This window comes from Gordionus sp. m RMFG-2023, chromosome 2 (assembly GCF_954871325.1).
Source record: "Gordionus sp. m RMFG-2023 chromosome 2, tfGorSpeb1-WG-v2, whole genome shotgun sequence".
In the NCBI taxonomy this organism is placed as follows: Eukaryota; Metazoa; Nematomorpha; class Gordioida; order Chordodea; family Parachordodidae; genus Gordionus; species Gordionus sp. m RMFG-2023.
In genome coordinates, this window is record NC_088776.1 from 28,591,880 (window position 1) to 28,614,412 (window position 22,533).

General features: G+C 29.1%; 3 protein-coding genes across 6 annotated transcripts; 2 read left to right on the plus strand and 1 right to left on the minus strand.

Moving 5' to 3' along the window:
- The first annotated feature begins 41 nt into the window (after positions 1-41).
- On the plus strand, positions 42-15,148 carry LOC135925079 (stomatin-like protein stl-1). Of its 4 annotated transcripts, none has more exons than XM_065460239.1 (10): positions 42-259; positions 305-404; positions 445-503; positions 543-675; positions 721-777; positions 10,392-10,484; positions 10,590-10,688; positions 10,759-10,838; positions 10,887-11,015; positions 14,947-15,148. In XM_065460239.1, exons 1-10 carry the CDS (start codon positions 77-79, stop codon positions 15,091-15,093), a joined length of 1,080 nt encoding a protein of 359 aa, XP_065316311.1. In that variant the 5' UTR covers positions 42-76; the 3' UTR covers positions 15,094-15,148. The 4 variants fall into 4 exon arrangements, with proteins under 4 accessions (XP_065316311.1, XP_065316313.1, XP_065316312.1 ...); XM_065460241.1 differs by having other exon boundaries at positions 543-615; XM_065460240.1 differs by lacking the exon at positions 721-777.
- Positions 15,149-17,745: 2,597 nt separating this feature from the next.
- On the minus strand, positions 17,746-18,456 carry LOC135924231 (uncharacterized). The gene has a single exon (XM_065459283.1). The coding sequence runs from the start codon at positions 18,454-18,456 to the stop codon at positions 17,746-17,748; it is 711 nt and encodes a 236-aa protein (XP_065315355.1).
- A 1,775-nt stretch (positions 18,457-20,231) lies between these two features.
- On the plus strand, positions 20,232-20,942 carry LOC135924232 (uncharacterized). The gene has a single exon (XM_065459284.1). It carries the CDS (start codon positions 20,232-20,234, stop codon positions 20,940-20,942), a length of 711 nt encoding a protein of 236 aa, XP_065315356.1.
- Positions 20,943-22,533: the final 1,591 nt, after the last annotated feature.

Genomic DNA, 22,533 nt, shown 5'->3' on the forward strand with positions numbered 1-22,533 from the left:
GATGAAGTGTCCATACGATCATAGGCACGGAAATCTATATATTTTGGTACAATTCGGATTAAAATATTAACCGATAATGAATACCTCCACAATTATTTTCAAGACTTTATTACCTAAATTTTCTGTATTTCCATTAATTAATCTAAGTATTTCGAGATACAGTTCTTCCCTCCCATTTAATACAATGATGATGTTTGTGCCTCAGCAAGAGGCATGGATAATTGAAAGAATGGGCAAATTTAATCGGATATTACAACCAGTAATATTTATATTTTAATTAATTTTTAGTTTGAAGATATCCTAGGGTCTTAATTTTCTTTTACCTTTTATTGAAAGAGTCAGATATGTACAAAATTTAAAGGAAATACCTATTGAAATTCCACAACAGGGTGCTATTACAGCTGGTTATATATATTAATATAAAATATAATATCTTTATTACAGATAATGTTGGATTAACTTTAGATGGTGTTCTTTATCTTAAGATATTTGACCCTTACAAAGTTTGATATTATTTTAAATAATTAGATTTTGATATCTAGGCAAGTTATGGAGTTGAAGATCCAGAATTTGCTATATCTCAATTAGCTCAAACTAATATGAGATCAGAAATTGGTAAGATATCATTGGATTCTGTTTTTAAAGAGAGGGAATCTTTGAATATAATGATTGTTGGTAAATAACTAATTCATTTTATAAAAATGATTTTTTATGAAATAGCTTCAATAAATAAAGCATCTGAAGCTTGGGGAATCAGTTGTTTAAGATATGAAATAAGTATGTAATTAAAATAATTGTTGCATCTTGTAAAATTATTATATATGTATTATAAATGTTGCAAATTCAAAATACGAGTATACTTGTTAAACATATTTTTTTACCCTCCCCTATGACCCCTCACCCTTTTTCTTTAGCCATGCCACAGGTTTTCTTAATTAGCATCATACAACAGTTTTAATCTATGATTATGTTTTATTAATAGGACAATGGATTACAATTTTGCAAGATACATCAATATTTGTTAATGTTTATATAAATATAAGAGGGCTGAAAATGGTCCGAATAGGCAAACTTTAAACCTGGCCTGGGCTTAAATGCAGCCTTTGAACTTGCTAGATGTTTAAAAGAATAAAGATAGCAGGATGATAGCCAGGAATTTTTAACTGGAGGGCCATCTGTTTATTCTGGGGGTGAGGGGGGCAATATTTTTTAAAATAATTAGCTAGGTACTCATAAAATTTTAGCTATTTTTATCATAGACCTGCAGAGGCAGCATTTGCACAGCCTAGCCTGGATTTATTTTCCGCTGTCTGGGTATGATTTTTATAGCTAATAATGTGATTTTAAATTTTCTGCCTAGCATGGGAATTTTTTTAAAAAAAATTTCATGGCATGGCCCGAGTATATTAAAAAAAATTAAAATACGACATGACCTGGCAGCTCTCTGATTTTTTATTAAAAATTTGTAAATGTAAATATGAATTATAAAATAATACTAAGAAATGAATAAACAAAATATTTTATTATAAATTTTAACGTAAATGAATTAAAAGCTAAATTTTGTTGTTGCTCCATAGAACTTTTTAGTATGAGTGAGGCAGCCGTATATATCCCAATGGTGAAGGCTGACAATTCCTTAAATTCAAAATATTTTTTTATATATAATATTTATGATATTTTTAAAATTATAAACTTTAACCTCTACAGCTAATAATCCTTTTATTATTTTCATTTTGTGATTTAACACTTTCATTTAAGTTTAATAATGTTTATCTGATATAAAATAACCAGGGTCAAGGGGGGACAATGAAACCTCAGCAGTTATTCCACTTTGTTTTTTATTTAGCCACTACCCAATTTATAAAAAGTGTAATGAGGATTTTATATATTTTGACTTCAGAATAGGCAGAACAAAATGATGCTTGTTTATGCGCCCTCCTACAAATAAAACGATTATCCAAAATAATTCCAAATATCCCATTCTAGCTCAATCTTGCTGAATTTAGGAACTGATGTTATCATTTTTAATGTACAAAATACATTTCTAAAATTTGAAAAAAAATTAATATGTGTTAAAATTAGCTATTAAATTAAATCTGGCTAGAAAGTTTGTACCTAATTTTAAACTAGGATGGGGCATAGCATAGCGATATTAATTTATTAAGCTTGTGCATGCTGAAACACTTTTTAAGAAAGTTTTGATGGCCCGCCGAACGGTCTATTATTTTGAATCCTTTTTTTAATACTGGAAATTATTTTAAAATTTAAAAAAAGAAAAGATTTATATTTTGATTTAAATTTCAAATTAAAAAAAAAATTTCTAATATGAAATTAAAGAAAAATTAAAATTTTTTTTTATATTTTTGAAGTGGGGTTTATTAAGTTATGAATAATTTTGATGTTTATAATGAAATATGTTGACGATAAAAATAAAACCCCTTTAGATAAAAATATTTTCTTTGCAAAAATAAAATAAAATTTACTATTATATAAATAAATTGTTGAGAAAATCACTTTTGCTTAATTTCACAGCCTTCTTACTCACATACGATAATACACAATGTTGTGATGAATTAATGAAACATATTGACGATTAAATTAAAAACCATCCATATAAAATTATTTTCTTTGCAAAAATAATAAAAATATAGACAAAGTATTATTGAAAATTCTTTTATTACTCCTTTTGTTATTTTAATTATTTTTGCTAAGAAAATAATTTATGAATTTTAATTTAATTGTCAATATGTTTCATTAAATCATCACAACACTGTATATAAGAGGAAATCCGGTCTATATCTTTGAACGACTAATTTAATAGATAATTACAACACTTCACTAGATTATTACAGTGTTGTGATGATTTAATGAAACATATTGACGATTAAATTCAAACCCATTCATATAAAATTATAATATTTGCAAAAATAACAAAATGAATAATAAAAGAAATTTCAATAATGCTCTGTCTATATTTTAATTATTTTACAAATATAATAATTTTATATGAATGGGTTTGAATTTAATCGTCAATATATTTCATTAAATCATCACAACACTGTATATAATATTATGTTTTAAGTATGTGTTTGATTTGATTTTTATGTTCTGTTTCAGTTTTAATATGATTATTATATTTATATAATTATAATACGAATGAAGCGATGATGATGTTATTATTAATATTTTTTGATATTATGATACGAGTTTTTAACTTTAATAAAATCTCTTCCGAAATTTTTAAAAAAGGAAATAAAATGATTTTCATCAAATTTATAATTATAACTGTATCCAACGAGAGTGTTGCATATTGTATAATACATTTGAGATCTGCAAAATTAGGCCCGGCCTGAACGGGCTTCGGGCCAGGCCTATTTTTAAAAAAATCGGGTTCGGTCTGGGTCGGGCCTAATATTTTTAAAAGAAATTCCGGCCAATTAGGGATGGGCCTTAGAAATTTTTTTTTAAATATAACTAAATTTATCAATTTTATGTTGAATTTTATATGTAAAATAAAAATATTTGATTTTATTTATAGAAACTAGACGCCACGCTATATAACATATATCTTTTATTTTGAGTAATTATAAAAATTAATTTATATATTTAGATAAATTCTGCCCTTGCCGATAAATTTTTTTAAAAAAAAATACAGGTTCATGTCGGAAAACAATTTAAAAAAATATCGGCCGGCCGGGCTTGAAAAATTAAGCCTGATGCAGATTACTATAATAATTATGGTAATATATTTTCCTCTCGTTAACCAGCAATTAGTAAGTAATTACTATGTTTAGACCCGGGGTTCAGATGAAACACATTTGCATTTTATATATCCAGTAACAATTTAAATTTTTCTTTATTTCATATTAGAAATTATTTTCTTTTTTTTAAAAAATTTTAAATCAAAATATAAATCCTTTTTATTTCAGTTTTTAAAATAATTTTTGGTATAAAAAAAGGATCAAATCAACAGGCCGGTCGATGGGTCATGGAAACTTTCTTTAAACTTGTTTCAGCATGCCCTGGCTTAATAAATTAGTATCACTATGCCCCTTCATAGTTCAGAATGAGGTGCTAACTTTCTAGCCCCTGTTTAATTTCTAAAAATGCAACTTTTTCTCCTGCCTATTCTGAAGTCAAAATATATAAAATCAATACTTTTTATATAGTTTTAAATTCACATAATTATAGTTAATTTATTTTCAAAGTTTTTAAAGGTAAATGTGTTATTTTAATTATTTTTACAAATAAAATATTTTTAACTTAACAATGGGTTTTATTTTTAACTTAATCAACACAACATGTTTATTAAATCGTCACTACACGAAAAATAATAATTAATAAACAAAAATATAAAAAACGCATGATTGTTAATTAAGGACCCCGGGTCTGAACCCTGGGTTCGTTCTCAGAGCAGGCCTGAGCAAATAAATGGGTCGTAAATTTTACGACCAAGCAAATTAACACTACCCCTTATCTTAATTGCTTTGTTTTATCTATAATCAATATAAATATGAGATTTTAAAAATAACGGCCATACCATATTAGCTTATTTTTATAAATTGCAAAATTTAACAATTAAAAACTTTTTTCAGAGTTGTTAACGTTCCTTAAAAGTAGCTAGCTCCCGCTCCCACTCCTACCTTCTCAAATGTATGATTTTCATTTTTTTACGAAAAAATCATATTTTTTTTATCAAAAATGTTTTATTTATATTGAATGATATATCAATATATTTATAATCTTTTATTAGCTCTTAAAAGTAATAAATTTTCTAAATTTGAATCCAACAAATATCCACGTTTCTGCCCTAAAGCCTGTTTAAACAGGAGCACTATAGGGAAGCGGGGTATTGTATTTTATAAAAATATTTTTTAATTCATGGAATCCAAAAAAATCTTCCAAATCATTGTAGGGTTCCCATGAACTAGCAGCTATTTTTGCATCAGGAATTTGTTTTCTTAAAAAATTAATTAATTTGTATTTTAGTTCCATATTTTGTGCATTTTTATCCATTCCCAATTTAATTTAAATGCAGGTTCATCATTATAAACAATTGAAAATCTGCAATATAGTTATCTAAATAGATAATTTATTTTTTAAAATAAACCTTTTATTAATAGCGCTTATAAGTGACTCTACAAGAGGTTGACAAAACTCTAAATCTGCTAAGCATTTATTTTTAACTAAGTTTAGAAATGGTTGGCGTTAAGAAACCTATATCCATATGAAGTTCCCCTTCAAGGATTTTTAGAGCTTTTGCCAAAGGTTTTATTTTTTTCAATAAGATAACGATTATAATAATATTTACATGGCTATACTCTTTAATAAATTTACGTTCTTGAGAGTTATAACGTATAAGCCCATGGTTATCATATCACATAACTCATCAAGACCTTTTTGTTTTCACTTAATATTTTATCTAACAAAATCATTGATTCATAATACGAATTCCAACTATTGAAATTTGAGCATATCAGATACCTACCCAATTTTTTGATAATATTAACTGCCATATTAATTAGTAGAAATATTTTGTTCATTCCATAAAGATTGACACTTTTGGAAGGAACTTATATTTTAACTGATAACCAATATAAAACTCGGTTTAACATTTAATATTGCATAAATTTAAATAATATAAAATTTCAATTTTTATTAAATTTTAATTAATAAATAAATAGATTTATTAATTCAAAAAATAATTTAACACTAAATTTAAAAGAGCGAGAGCGGCGCTCCTCCACTCCAACCCTAAATGGAGCTATCTCCCGCTCCTGGATTTTTAAAAGGAGGGGGCTCCAGGTGTTTTTTAAAAAGTGAAACAACTCTATTTTTTTAAAAAAAAATCCCCTCTACATTTTTTTAATTTTTGAAAAATAAATCCATAATTAGTATAATTTTAGTCTAGGAGTTTGTGTCCAAAAATTTATTTTTTACTAAAATTACCACAATTTTTAACTGTAAATCCTGTTGGTGATTTATAGACTGTATGAGTGAACGACAGGTAAAGTTATAATAGTGTTAAAATGAAATTCTATAACCAATTGTCGATCAAATGGAGGTGGTAATATTTTTACAATGTAATATAATATTAGCCAAAAAATGTCATATTAATAAAATATGTGGATTAGCAGTCTTAGTTCGAACATCTAAAGACTGGTTTTAACCTTTTTATATACAAACTTACATTATATGTACAAACACTAACATTAAAAATAATGCCTAAAAAACTAATAAAAAAACAGGGATCCAAATCGAAACGAATATCGGTTCGGGTTCAGGTTCGGATAAAAATAACGGTTCAGGTTCGGTTTGTAAAAATTAAAATACCTGTTCGGTTCGAACCTCTAAAAACCGGTTTGAACACTTTTGTATTCAAACCTACATTCGAATTATGTATAAGGAAAATATTTTTTTATTTTATCATTAATTTAAAAAACATATATAAAAACTTCATTTTTATTAATTGCACATTATAAAATAATATTTGATTTATATAAAAATAAAAATATATATCAATGATTAATCTTAATATGAACAATATTTTCCTTTTTTTAACTTAAATTTTTTTTATTAAGCCGCACAATTAATATATTTTCAAAATTCGTCTCACTCAAATTACATCTATAAGGAGATAGCATAAATTTAATTATTGAAACATCTTCACTAACATGGGTAGCCGGCACTGCCAATATGATATCAGATTTGATGTGTCATTTATAATATTTTGGATTTAATTTTTCTCTATGCATTTAAGCTTAAAATATTTTAAAATGACAATATACTAAAATTTATAAAAATTATGACCGACACTTATCAATCAAATATGATTGACGATAATCTTTAAAATAATTCGAATATAATTGAAATCTAATAATAACTTACATATTATTTTATAAGCATAAAATTATGAGACTCGAACCGGTTCAGAGGCATTTTAGCGGTTCGGTTCAGGTTCGGCTGGAATTTTTTTAGAGGTTAGGTTCGGTTCAGGTTTAATAAAAAATACCGGTTTTTAACGGTTCGGTTCAGGTTCGGTTTGGATCCCTGAAAAAAAATATTTTTTTAAAAAATAAAAAAAATCATGCACAATAAATAAGCTAAATAAAATAAGTCATATATATAATATATTTTTAAAAAATAAATATAGTATAATAAACCACCCTTAATTCCTAAGAAAATATATACTAAAAAAATACCTAAAAATCTATCCTTAAAAATCATGCATAAAAAAAGGTAATCTAAAAAAAATAAATTATTTTATTAAAGAAATATATAGAGAAAACTCAGCTTAAAAATCATGCATTAAAAAGTTAAAAAAATAACCTAAATAAAATATAATAAAAAAATTAAAATTTAGTGTTGTTGTTAAATGTCTCGATATGAGCCGATTTTTAAAGACGGCTATAATAGATGTCCAAACCTTAGAGCCATCTACGATCAAAATCTTCAGGCTTGCGTAATATATTTGTTGATAAAATATTGAGTTAATCGTTTTTAAAAATCGACCCAAATTGAACCGTTTAAGAAAAGAAAAAGAGTGAAACTACCTGAAACAAATATATAATTTACATAACAGAGCAGAGTCAACTTAGAGTCGACTAATGCGACTCTTTAAGTCAAGTAGGAGTCGTTTTTTCGACTAGAGGCTCGAATCGCAGCTAAGTCGACTTGGCTTAACTATTTAACAACACTATTCACAGAGACCTGCAGGCCGCCCTTCGGCCGGACCGTATTTTAATTTTTTAAAATATACCCGGGGCGGGCCTGAAAATTTTTTTAAAAGAAAAATCCGTGCCGGGCCGTGCAAATGGTACCTCTGCAGGTCTCTGACTATTCTATATCATTTTTTCAATTTTTTGTAAAAATTTTTATTATGGCAAAAATTGGAGAAAATCCCAATGTTGCCAATTGTCATTTTCTTTTTAATAATCATATAAATATTAGCGTTGTTAAAACTTATTTTTGGAACTTAACTAGTTACAGTTATATTTCAAAAGGAACTAATTACATTATAAATATATAATTTATTTATATAAAAATATAATTACACTGAGAAAAAATCCGGTGAATAGAATATATTTACACGGAAATAAAATATCAGAATATTATATATATATCTGCACTGATTATTTTAATAAAAATTAGGAAATTTTATTAGCTTTTAATAATAACCAATTTTAAAAATTTCTGTCCAACGGGCGGGCTTGTTTCTCTTTAAAAATAAGCCTCCCTAGAGTGAGAAAACGTTCTACGGGAGCACTTGGTTGAGTAGAAAATTATATTTAATTACAAGTAATCATTTAATTTCTTTTTAATTAGTTCAGATGATGGCACAGTTTGTAAATTCCACACTGTTGGAATTTTCATATGGCAATGTTATATGCTTTCTTATAATTATATAAAAAGATCTTGCTGATATCTTATGCTGTTAGTAAGTATAATGTATGACAACATCATTCCCTGAGAAGGTAGTCAAAGTAATTTTAATTATTAAGTTAGTTTAATTTAATTGATAATAATTAAGTCAAACAAAAATCTTGTTACATGGACTTCTAACTAAAACTTAGTACAATTATTTAAGACATATTAATAGATTAAAATTTTGGCGCGTAAAAGGACTAATTTTCAAACTTGTATTTTAATAGGCCTAAGATCAGCATTAAGTATTGCCCTTGTTTCCTTCATATCATCAACCAAATCAGTAAAAAATATTACCGCGCAAATTATTGATAAAGATAATTTATTAGATGAAGCCATACGTTATGGGTTATGTCTTACCAAACACAGTCCCACCAGTTTCAACGAAACAAAAATATTGGGATCAAACATTGGTATCTCGTTCCTTCAACTTGAGCAACCAATATAAATACCTAAGAACACTTAATTTTAACAACTCCGGCCATGAATGGTTGGACTCATATCCCAGCATTTTAAATAACCAACTAATAGATAACCACTCATTTCGTTATGCAATCAATTTACGCCTGGGCGTACCTTTCCTAAACCAATATACTTGCATTAAATGCAATCAATCGGCTGACGCATATGGGAGACACGCTCCAGCCGACATGATAAAATAAATTCAATAATAGCTTCTTTTTTGAATTAAACCAATTTTCCTTGTATTTTAGAATCGACATCTTTTTTAGAAAAAACGTCCCGAAGGCAAAACAATCCTACCGTTTTTAATGGGAAAGCCTTTAATGTGGAATTTTACCTGCATTGATCCCATGGCCCCATCTAATAATTTGCACGTACCACTTAATAGAGCTGAATCTCTAAAAAATCAAAAATACTCGCACCTAATGTGTGACAACCAATTTGTTCCTATAGCAGCTACATCAACCTGCTCTTTGACAAGCGGCATTAAATCGCTTCAAAATAATATCCAAATCAATAAAAAAATCATAGCTTTCTCCATTTTATAAACTCAAGCAGAAAATAACTGTCTCTTTGATTAGATCTAACTATCAAATATTTAAAACATCCTGGTCCGACCTCGACACCTGTTTATTATCTTTTTATAAATATATAGTGTTGTGATGATTTAATGAAACATATTGACGATTAAATTAAAACTCATCCATATAAAATAATTTTCTTTGCAAAAATAATTAAAATAGGAGTAATAAAATTTTCAATAATGCTTTGTTTATATTTTAATTATTTTTGCAAAGAAAATAATTTTATATGGATGGGTTTTAATTTAATCGTCAATATGTTTCATTAAATCATCACAAAACTGTATATATTTTTTAAAAAAACTTGTACTTATATGTGACATATATGACATATTTTACTATATACTTTATATTATACCATCCATGTTATTAAATAATAATATTTTATCATATTTGTATATGAATTTTAATATAAATCAATAGAATGTAATAACATAATGATTTTGACAGATTAATGATAAAATACGAATAATTAATATTGTTTTGTATATTACATCAATGTGCTTTTTTAAAAAAATAAATTGATTAAAAAATGTTGCCAAAAGTACTCATTTAGCGCGAAAGGGTTAAACACCCCTCAATAATTTTAAAAAAAAATAATTGTTAATTTTACTATATTTGAAATTATCATAAAATAAAAGTGTTATTCATGAAGTTTAATACAATACTATCAGGGCATGGGAAGACTTTAATATGGCTAAAAATATATTTAAGGATAAATGTGGATAAAATTCTAGAATGTTTTATTATTAAAAGCTAATAATATTTTTTAATAATTTAATTATGTATTTTATGTATAAATAAAATAATTTGAATAAAAAATATTTGGTTTACTTGAAAATTTTTTAAGAATGTAACTGTGTCTAGATATAGTTTTATGCCAAGTATCTCTTAATACGTTTGAAATATCTTTTAACATTTAAGGGGATGTTAAACTACCTAATAGGGTTCAGGAGGCAATGCAGATGCAAGTTGAGGCGGAACGTAAAAAGAGAGCGGCTATATTGGAATCGGAAGGTTATATAATTAAAATCATTATTTTTAGCTTTCTAAATTTTTAATGGCATTAAAATCATGTATCATGCCTAATTATACAAATATTATATTGACACAATGATACAGGTATGAGAGAGTCAGCCATAAATATTGCAGAAGGAGAAAAATCCGCCAGAATTATGTCGTCGGAAGCAGAAAAGGCTGAAAAAATTAATGTTGCAAATGGTTAACATCCTTAACTTATTAAATAATTAATATGTTAGATAATTTTTTTAATTATTTATTTTATTTATAGGAGAAGCAGAAGGGTTGATAGCTAAAGCAATAGCTCGATCCAAATCATTGGATATAATTTCCAAAGCATTAAGTCTGAAAGTGTGTTTTAACATTTATAATCTTATTTATTTATTTTTCTATGACAAGGATGGTAAAAGTGCAGCATCGTTTGCTATAGCTGAACAGTATGTTAAGACTTTTGGGAATTTGGCAAAACAAAATAATACATTGATCCTACCTGCTCAAACCGGAGATGTTTCAAGCATGGTGGCACAGGTTTCCAATTAATTTGGCCCATTAAAAAACTTGATATTAGTGATCTGCATCGGGCCTAATTTTTCAATGAAATTTTTTTTTAAAAATTTTGCTGGCTCGAACCCGAAATTTTTTTTACCGGTCCAGCCCTAATTTATATAAATATAGAAATTAAATTTTATAATTACTCAAAATAAAAGATATATGTTATATGGCGTCTAGTTTCTATAAATAAAATCAAATATTTTTATTTTTCATTAAAAATTCAACTTAAAATTCATAGATTTAGAAATATTTTTAAAAAAAATACAAAGCTCGACCCGACCTGGCCCGATTTTTTAAAAAAAACATTAGGCCCGACACAGTGCGAACCTGATTTCTTTTTAAAAATAGGCCCGACACAGTGCGAACCTGATTTCTTTTTAAAAATAGGCCTTAAGCCCTTCCGGGCCAGCTACTTTTGCAGATCTCTACTTGATCTTCTCCATTTTATGTCGATTTCCAGGTTTACCTAGGTAGGTCAGTTTTCCCTCTGATTTTTCTTTTCTATTTTTGAGGGTCCTGAGGACATCGCTATCACATTTGTCCACATCATCTTGGGCCTTCCTCTAGGTCTTGATCCTCCTACTTCCATCAAGGTACATCTCTTTACCCAGTCATCTTCATATGCTCCACATGCCCAAACCATCTTATTCTACGCATTACAACTCCATTTATTTCTATACCCAATCTTGCTCGCAATTCCTTGCTGGTTTTTCTCTCTCAGAGAAACCCTACACATCCATCTAATCATTATCTCTGTTCTTTCTAATTTGGCTTCGTGAGTCGCTTTCATTGCCCATGTTTTGCCGTCATAAACTAAACAACCTCACACAGCTTATGTAATTTTTCCCCTTTAACTTCAGAGAAACCTTTTTATTTGTAAGAATAGACTACATCTCTGAACTTTTTCAAAGCTTGTCTCACCCTTGCAACAACGGTAGAATACCACCATCTGCGTTTAGCATATCACCCAAATAACAAAACTTATCCACTTTCCTAGGGTTAACCCATTGCCAATATCCAGACCACCATTTTCTTCGCTATCATTATTATGTACCCCTTTTATGCACGTTCTACAAATAAAGGTCATTCTTGCTAACATCAAACTTCCTTTTTTCCCGTTACATCTATTGCACCCATTTCTGGCATCTGATGCATTGGATTTAATTTCTAGCAACTCTTTTCCCACATACACCACAAGGCCAGGCCGGATTCCTCCATCTTCATATTATCCACACCAATCATCACCTTTGTCTTTGCTGCATTCATTTTCAGGCCCTTTGTTTCGATGGCCATCTTCCATTTACTAATTTTATCCCTCAATTCTTCCTCACTGTTTGCCATTAATACAAGGTCATCTGCATATAATAGCACCCAGAGAAGTCCTTCATGCCTTCTCTAGCCACCACATCCATTACTAAGATAAATAATAATGGACTCAGTACGGATCCTTGATGAAGTTCTACCTTCACTTCAAAGCTTTCACTATCTCCACCATCCGTTCGTACTGCTGTTTGTGCTCCCACATACATGCCATCACTGCGATAATCAACTATTCCTCCACACCTAATTTTTTCAAGGCCTATCTAGCAACCTCGCGCGGCACCCTGTCAAATGCTTTCTCCAAATCAACAAACGCATACAGCTTCTTTTCCTTCCTAAAATACTTCTCTATTTGTCTCACCACAAAAATTGCATCTGTCGTGCCTTTCCTCGATGTAAAGCCAAACTCCATTTCATCAATTTCAGTTTGTTCCCTTATCCGCTTCTCTAATACCCTCTCAAATACTTTCATTGCATGTTCCAAGAGTTTAATAGCTCTGTAAAACCCGTAATCTAAAGGATTACTTTTTCCCTTTTATACTGGGAAAATTATACTTCTTCGCCAGTCCTCGGGAATAGTTCCTTCTGTGGCAATTTGATTTGCCAAATTCATTAACCATTCAATCCCTAAGTCATCAGAACCTTTAAACATCTCTGATACACCATCGTTAAACCCGATGCCTTCCCTTTTTTCATCTTTTTCACTGCTCTCTTTATTTCGTCCATGCCAAATTTACACCCTGGACCTTCTACCTTTCCACAACTAACATTATTATCCCATTCATTTTTTTCGTTCAAAAGTCCTTCCATGTAGATCTTCCAGGTGTTACCATTACTATCAATCACCATTTTTCCTTCCATATTTTTTAAACATCTAACACCTACCACATTTTGCCATCTGCTTTGCCATTCGATCCACATTTCCCATTCCTTCAGCGCATTCTATTTCTTTAGCAAACTCCTACCTTTTATCTTCTTGCGCCTTCGCTATTAATTTCTTAGCATTTCTTTTTGCCATCTTGTAAATATCGTTATCACTATTATCTTTACTATTATACCATTCTTTGAAGCACCTGCGTTTCTCATCCACAGCTTTCGCTACCTCTGGGTTCCACCACCAAGTTTCCTTATGTCTAGGGCCCTTTCGTCCATCAAGTACCTCCTCAGTTATCATCACCCAGGCTTTCTTCATGGCTTCCCACTTGTCATTTACTCCAGATATCGTGCCACCTCCACCTCCTTTATCGCCAATGTCATATTGAATTGTCGTCTTGCACAAACTTTCTTTTATTGATCCTGGCACCTATAAAAGTAAGATCTCCTATAACTAGTCGATGCTGATTAATACATTCCTCTCCCAGTATTACTTTAATATTTTTTATTATACATCTATCACATCTCCTTAATAACAAATAATCCACCTCACTTTTGGTACTACCCGATTATAAGTCACAATTTCTGATTCTTTCTTAAACATTGTATTACAGGCAATCATATCCATAGCATCTCTAAAATCCTCTCCCCAGATTCCTTCCTCATGCCGTAACTACTCTTCTTGTACTACTTCATAACCCTCACTACTCGCTCCTACATGTCCACTGAGATCACCAGCCAGGATAATCCCCTCTTAATTTGCCAGTCTCGATGTAACCACCAGAAGACTGTCCCAAAATATATCTTTCTCTTCTTCACTTCTTCCAACCTGAGCAACATATGCCGAGATAATATATAGCTTTCTACCAAAATCATCTTGATAACCATATCATCTAGCCTTCTCACGATTACTTTGTCTAGCAATTTCTCTGCAATCAATACCCCAACTCCAGCCTTATTATCTTTACTTCCTTGCCAAAAGAATTTATACCTTTCACTAGTTTTGCCAATCATTCTTGAGCCATTTCCTTTCTACCTGGTCTCCTGTATGCTGCCCACATCTATATGCCTTCTATGCAATACATCGACTATTTCTCCCGCTCTTTCCTTCATACTCCCAACATTCCATGTCGCGACCCTTACTCGATCCCCCTTAAACTGGTTTCTCTACATATTATCAGGTCGTTTATGGCCGTCATAAGTTTCATTTTATGAATCGTGGTTCCACCAGGTTTCCCATCTATATTTTGTCGTAGGCGGATGAGGAGGCCCCCGCGGTATTTTGGGCTCTACCCCCCCCCCCCCCATGCTTTGTTGTAACCATAGGGAAATTTTGTAGCAAGATTTTTACAATCGGATGCCCTTCCTGACATCAACCCCTTTAAGTGGTTTTTACACCCCGTTGAGGAGACGGTGATCCTATTCTAGACCCAGATCACAGGGAACCTTTAACACCTCCATTAGCCGCCAAAAGACGTTGCCACTCCCCCACTACGATGAGGCTGAAGGTAAGGTTTGGGAGAGAGATCTCTACTTGATATTAATATAAAATTAAATAAACTAAAAGAACTTGATTTCAAGTAAAATTAAATAAATAGTCTAATATATAAAAAATTGTGTAAGATAATATTAATATATAATTTTAAGATAAACTGTAGCAAACATTATCACAACTTATATAGAGTATAAATTTTATCAACATATACTTAAAAAGGCTTTATCCATTTTCAAATCCATATCAAATGCGTCTAAATCAGATGCAATAAAAAATGAAGAAGAAATGCTTGAATCACCTCAATCAGGAGAATCTAGAAATGATATAAAAGATAAATTTATTTCAAATAGTCATCGAAAATGGTGATATTACAAAAATAATTTTATCATACTATTTTATAACTATATCGATCAAGAATAAAATTGGGAAATGTGTAATTGTTTCATTGCCTAATTTTGCTGAATAACATTTTATATTAAAAGTGTTTTGAGTTATTATTTTTTAAATTTAATCTTGTAGTCTAAATTTTGGCTATTGCCTATAATCTTATTTTTTGAAGATTCCATCAATAATAAATCAATTAATTATAACAAGATTAATACTCAATCCAATCAAATGTGAATTTTATTCACCTTTAATTGTTAAATCTTGAAATTAACTTAAAAAATACACTTGAATTAATCCTTAAAAAATTTCATGGCCCCCTTGGATGCAAGCTTCACTTCCATCTAATAGGCATTGGTTGACTAATACCATTACAGCTATCCTTATGTCACCTGCAAAATTTAATCTGGCGATTCCTTTATTGTTGATTCACATCAAGTCATTGCGCTTGGCTTTGGATTAGAAACGCCCCAAACAGTACATGTCCTAACTCCTGCTGACAAAATGACTGGGATTTAACTTTAACACAACATTCCGTTGAATACCTACACTTGAATGCAGTGCAAAAGAATTCCCCATCTCTCTTGGATCATTATAAAAGTCCTTTAACTAAAGTACCAATAATTCCATTCCCGAATCAAGCATATTGACTACTAATATATCTCCACTTCACATAGGCTGCATTCACAATGGAGAGCGACACAACATTAAGTGACAGCAGCTAATTTGTTGTAAGTGACATTGCATTTTTCTTTTTTTTAATCGACTCTGAAATTGATCTTAGTATATCGTTTTATGCTAAGGCGAAGAAAGAATACTTTAAATAAGCAGAGGAAGGAGAGTATGGTGTGCTTTTCCAAACTTTTTAAACAATCCTGATTTTTTTTAAAATTATATGTGGTTAACCAAAGTAATTCATATTTTTAATTTTTTAATCACGTTTTCTCACGTTTTTTTAGCAAATTAAAATAATCACACTTTTTTCACGTTTTTTTAAAAAAAATTTAAAAGCAAATTTAGAATGATCTGCATAGGGCCTAATTTTTCAGCACGGCCCGAAATATTTTTAAAAAAATTTTCTTGGCCCTGTCCGAACCCGATTTTTTTTTGCTAATCCCAAAATAAAAATTATTTGTCCGCCCGATAGAAATTAATTTTTTTATAGTTTTTTACTATTAGCTTGTAGCTTATTTTTGTATTACATACAATAGACATTTATTTAGTATTTAATTATTTTTTTAAATACTACTATTAAAAATAACTATTAACCAATCAAATAATTATTATATTATAATATTAAGTTATGTATGTTGTATGAGGAAAGTTAAAGGTATTGAATTTTATAAAGATGACATAAATTTCTTATTATAGCGTCCAATAAAAATTTACATCACATGTTCCAAAGGGGTCAGATAATTTTAAAAAGGGAAAAATAAATATCATTATCTTGGCAGGGGATAAAAAAGAACTATATGTATATATTTAAAAAAATTAGTTTATATCTATTTTTTTCTAGGAAAATAAATATTTTATTTTGTATATAATACAGACTAGATGACTGCATCCCAATATTTTAAATAAAATTAACCCGTCCACCCAGCTCGCCCATAATTTTCAAAATATATACTAGCCCTCCCTTTCCATTTGTCTAAAATTCCTTACCCGCCCGCCCATTAGTCTAAAATTTTTTACCCGCCGACCCATTATTTAAAAAAAATTTAACCCAAGCCCTCTTATAAAATTTAATTATAGCCATTTCAATTTTTTAATCATCTAATAAAAATATTTCAATTAAAAAAATTTAGTAAGGAGATTTATTATTTTTAATAAAAAAGAACAGAAAAAAAATAATTAAAATTGATAATGCTAAAGGCATGTGTTTAATTGTGTATATATATACCAATAGATATTTTGTCTATATTATATATATAGTATATTAATCTTCTTATCTTATCTAGCACGTTGATTATGGACCTGCCCAAAATGAGCGAACGTGAATTACTATAGAGGCCCTATCGTCCATAATAATTACGCCGATTTTTTCCCTCAAGGATACCAACAAACCTTGTAACCCAGATATAATTATTAAAGGTGTGGAACTCACCCAATCCAATAATAATATTGGCATAAGGAATAGTTATGAGTATTTTTGAAAAAGCGAAAACTGAAAAAAAGAGGTACTGTATCATTCAATACAAATTATTAGTTTTTTTATTATTATAAAAATTATTTTTTATTGTTGATCCTTGAGCATATTTAATAGGATTATTTTATTTCATTTAGATAATTTATGATTTGTTACCAATTAATTAGTTAGAAGATATAAAAAATATATTTTGGTTTTTATAATTATTTAGTTAAATATACCTATTTAACCTATTTGTACCTTGATTCTCATAGTGTAATGGTTAACCTATTTATAATTTTTTTACAACTTGAAATACTTTAATCCGCCTTCATTTACTATAACCCTAATCAAATTAAATTCTACTCTTAGATATAGATCAAAACAATATATGAAATTGTATTTTTAAATAATATAATAAATTTAACTTACTCTTCTTGACTTGTTTATTTAGAATAAATGACTTCCTTTACACTTCCTTTCCACACAATAGCCTTTCAGGTATATTCTCAGCAGTTATTCGTCAAGTGTTCATAGATAAGTCTTAGTACAATTTTGTAAGTTTTCCTATCAGAAGAAGCACGTTGTATAAAATCCCAAGATAAACCTATTCCCGATAATGATCGATTTAATCTCCCAAACCAACTATGCGATGACTCATCCAAAGGGGTAATAAAAAGAGCTTGATAAACTAGGTTGTTTGGGGCTTGTCTGAGAATATGCCCTAATACTTCGATTTTTCTATATTCACCCAGTCTATATATAGGGAAGGTGTCGCATCTGGACCAAAGATTATAGTTCGTAGTATTATAAGGATAGAATTTTTTGGTTATATACCTAAGACATTTGTTAACGAAAGTTTGCATCTTTTTACTTTCTTGTTTAGTATCTTTCCAGGTTTCTATACCATAAAATAGAGAGGAGAATATTAGAATTTTAAATAATCGAATCTTTAAAGGAATTGATATTTGATTAGAACTCCATATTTTCATTAAAGATCTATATTTCATTCTGCCTTTATTTAATTTGGCTATTAAGTCTAGTTTAGTATTTCCTTTTCTATCCAGTATCACTACTAGATATTTTAATTGTTGAACTTCTACTATTTTTCTCCCTTGTATCGTTAGATTCATATTTGAAGGGGGGTATAATGATGTCATCAACTTAGTTTTATCAACATTTATTTTTAAACCAAAAAAACCAGCAGCTTGGATAACCATATCCACTAGCAATTGAAGGTGTGATAAGAATCTCCCATAATGCAAAGATCATCAGCAAATGCAAGAATATTAAATTTCGCTATAGGTATCTGAACCAAGCATTGTTTAGTCACTCTTTATGATATAATTTGTAATAAAATTAAAAAGAAGAGGAGAAAGGACACATCCCTGTTTCAGACCTATCTTAACTGGAATTTTTGATGATTTATGACCTGCGTGGATAATTTGGATCGAGTAATCATTATAGATATTTTTTAATATTTTTACCAAAGAAGTTGGCGTATTAACTTCTTCTAAAGCTTTCCATAAACTGTCGTGGATAATCGTATCAAAAGCTTTCCTAAAATCAAGAGCTATAATTATAATAGCCTTTTCCGTATAATAGATTTCTCTATTTGTATTTTTAGATTGAGAATAGCTTCAAGAGCATTATGTCCCTTCCTAAATGAAACTATTGAATCCCCATAATCTCGTTCCACAAAAGGTTTGAGACGATTTAGGATAATGTTAGTGAAAATCTTATAGATTATAGAATTCAGTGAAATTCCTCTCCAATCCCCTAGAGCTTTAGGATGCTTAGTTTTGGGGAAATTAATTAGGACAGCCGTTAGTCAATCACTAGGGCAGGTCCCTTCCTTCCATACTCTCGTTATGATTGGGAAAAGAATTTCGGCAGATAATATAGGGTCAGTTTTTAAATATTCGCTACGAATAATATCTTGTCCACACGCCTTGTGATTTTTTAGTTTCTTTATTATACTTATTATTTCACTCTTAATAGGATCTAAGATTCTATTTGAATTTGGGAATAAGGTAGAGAGGGAAAATTGTGTAGATGAAGATGTAGTATCATGAGTAATATTATCTTGTGGGAGAATTAATTGCGGGGGCCAGAGGTTCGAAGAAGATGGACCATGGTGAACGGAGGAAGGACCTTGGTTTGGTAAATGTAATAATTTTGACGGCGAGAGATTAAAGGAAGAAGAACTTTGATCGGAAAGGCATTGAGGATGGCAGTATAATAAAGAAACTAAAAAATCACAAGCGTGTGGACAAGATATTATTCGTAGCGAATATTTAAAAACTGACCCTATATTATCTGCCGAAATTCTTTTCCCAATCATAACGAGAGTATGGAAGGAAGGGACCTGCCCTAGTGATTGACTAACGGCTGTCCTAATTAATTTCCCCAAAACTAAGCATCCTAAAGCTCTAGGGGATTGGAGAGGAATTTCACTGAATTCTATAATCTATAAGATTTTCACTAACATTATCCTAAATCGTCTCAAACCTTTTGTGGAACGAGATTATGGGGATTCAATAGTTTCATTTAGGAAGGGACATAATGCTCTTGAAGCTATTCTTAATCTAAAAATACAAATAGAGAAATCTATTATACGGAAAAGGCTATTATAATTATAGCTCTTGATTTTAGGAAAGCTTTTGATACGATTATCCACGACAGTTTATGGAAAGCTTTAGAAGAAGTTAATACGCCAACTTCTTTGGTAAAAATATTAAAAAATATCTATAATGATTACTCGATCCAAATTATCCACGCAGGTCATAAATCATCAAAAATTCCAGTTAAGATAGGTCTGAAACAGGGATGTGTCCTTTCTCCTCTTCTTTTTAATTTTATTACAAATTATATCATAAAGAGTGACTAAACAATGCTTGGTTCAGATACCTATAGCGAAATTTAATATTCTTGCATTTGCTGATGATCTTTGCATTATGGGAGATTCTTATCACACCTTCAATTGCTAGTGGATATGGTTATCCAAGCTGCTGGTTTTTTTGGTTTAAAAATAAATGTTGATAAAACTAAGTTGATGACATCATTATACCCCCCTTCAAATATGAATCTAACGATACAAGGGAGAAAAATAGTAGAAGTTCAACAATTAAAATATCTAGTAGTGATACTGGATAGAAAAGGAAATACTAAACTAGACTTAATAGCCAAATTAAATAAAGGCAGAATGAAATATAGATCTTTAATGAAAATATGGAGTTCTAATCAAATATCAATTCCTTTAAAGATTCGATTATTTAAAATTCTAATATTCTCCTCTCTATTTTATGGTATAGAAACCTGGAAAGATACTAAACAAGAAAGTAAAAAGATGCAAACTTTCGTTAACAAATGTCTTAGGTATATAACCAAAACATTCTATCCTTATAATACTACGAACTATAATCTTTGGTCCAGATGCGACACCTTCCCTATATATAGACTGGGTGAATATAGAAAAATCGAAGTATTAGGGCATATTCTCAGACAAGCCCCAAACAACCTAGTTTATCAAGCTCTTTTTATTACCCCTTTGGATGAGTCATCGCATAGTTGGTTTGGGAGATTAAATCGATCATTATCGGGAATAGGTTTATCTTGGGATTTTATACAACGTGCTTCTTCTGATAGGAAAACTTACAAAATTGTACTAAGACTTATCTATGAACACTTGACGAATAACTGCTGAGAATATACCTGAAAGGCTATTGTGTGGAAAGGAAGTCATTTATTCTAAATAAACAAGTCAAGAAGAGTAAGTTAAATTTATTATATTATTTAAAAATACAATTTCATATATTGTTTTGATCTATATCTAAGAGTAGAATTTAATTTGATTAGGGTTATAGTAAATGAAGGCGGATTAAAGTATTTCAAGTTGTAAAAAAATTATAAATAGGTTAACCATTACACTATGAGAATCAAGGTACAAATAGGTTAAATAGGTATATTTAACTAAATAATTATAAAAACCAAAATATATTTTTTATATCTTCTAACTAATTAATTGGTAACAAATCAGAAATTATCTAAATGAAATAAAATAATCCTATTAAATAAGATCCTTGCTCAAGGATCAACAATAAAAAATAATTTTTATAATAATAAAAAAACTAATAACTTTTTTTCAGTTCTCGCTTTCTCAAAAATATTCATAACTATTCCTTATGCCAATATTATGGATTAGGTGAGTTCCACACCTTTAATAATTATATCTGGGTTACAAGGTTTGTTGGTATCCTTGAGGAAAAAAATGGCATAATAATTATGGAGGATACCTTTATAGTAATTAGGCCTAAAACGAATTATTTGTTATTTTATATTCGATTCGTATTTTACGAATACGAATAACACAATTATTCGATTCGAAATTTCGAATATGAATAATGAGGAAAATTATTCGAAATTATTTATATATAAATATTCGTAATTATTCGCAAATATTTTATTGCAAGTAAAATAAAAAGAAGTTTAAATTTTCCTAGTGGATATCATTTCGTTTTATTTTATTTCCTATTATCAAATATCAAATCATAACAAGTTATATTTGCTGAAAAAGTTTAATGGAAGAAAAGGAAAAGCTTCAAAGTAAAATATAATTATTTTATTTTGATTGTTTCTCTTTAATCATTTTTGATGTTATTGAACAAGTCAAAACATTTTTATAGTGTGTGCCTCTTTCCCATATTCTCGAGCTCCTGACATATAAATAACTAAATTTTTTTGACTAGTTCTTATTATTTGATTAGGAAAATCCTTTTCACATTTAGTAACCTTATTTTTGACAAATTTTAAAGACAATTTACATTGTCATAATCACCTCTAAAAATTATATTAATAATTAAATAAAGGAAATTTATGCTACTAAAGTATTTTTAATAAATAAAATCTATAATGAAATACTTTCTAAAATTTTGTTATATTTTGTATGCAAATATTAAAAATGTAAATATTTTAAATAGATTATAATTTTAAAAATTTTATTTTGTCATAATCACCTTCACTAAATATTTTTTTATAAGCAATTCTAATTCTAAAAATCGGATATTTTGGTCAATTTGTTTGGTTAACGTTATATGAAATCATTGGGTTTTATTTCGTTTATTTTCTATAAATTTTTATATTGTAATGACAATTAGTTTAGAGAATCCTTAAAAGTGTCATCTTTAAACATCTGTAAAATTTTTTTTGCAAAATATTTTATAAGCTTTAGAAAAATTTTCGAATCGAAACGAATAATAATTTTATTATTCGTACTAATACGAATAGCATTCGAATTT

Coding starts and splice junctions, on each gene's coding strand:
- LOC135925079 (XM_065460239.1), top strand. CDS start 77: ATGAATACCTCCACAATTATTTTCAAGACTTTATTACCTAAATTTTCT. Junction 504..542: donor AGATATTTGACCCTTACAAA/GTTTGATATTAT, acceptor TTTGATATCTAG/GCAAGTTATGGAGTTGAAGA. Junction 11,016..14,946: donor TTTCAAGCATGGTGGCACAG/GTTTCCAATTAA, acceptor ATACTTAAAAAG/GCTTTATCCATTTTCAAATC.
- LOC135924232 (XM_065459284.1), top strand. CDS start 20,232: ATGGTTATCCAAGCTGCTGGTTTTTTTGGTTTAAAAATAAATGTTGAT.
- LOC135924231 (XM_065459283.1), bottom strand. CDS start 18,456: ATGGTTATCCAAGCTGCTGGTTTTTTTGGTTTAAAAATAAATGTTGAT.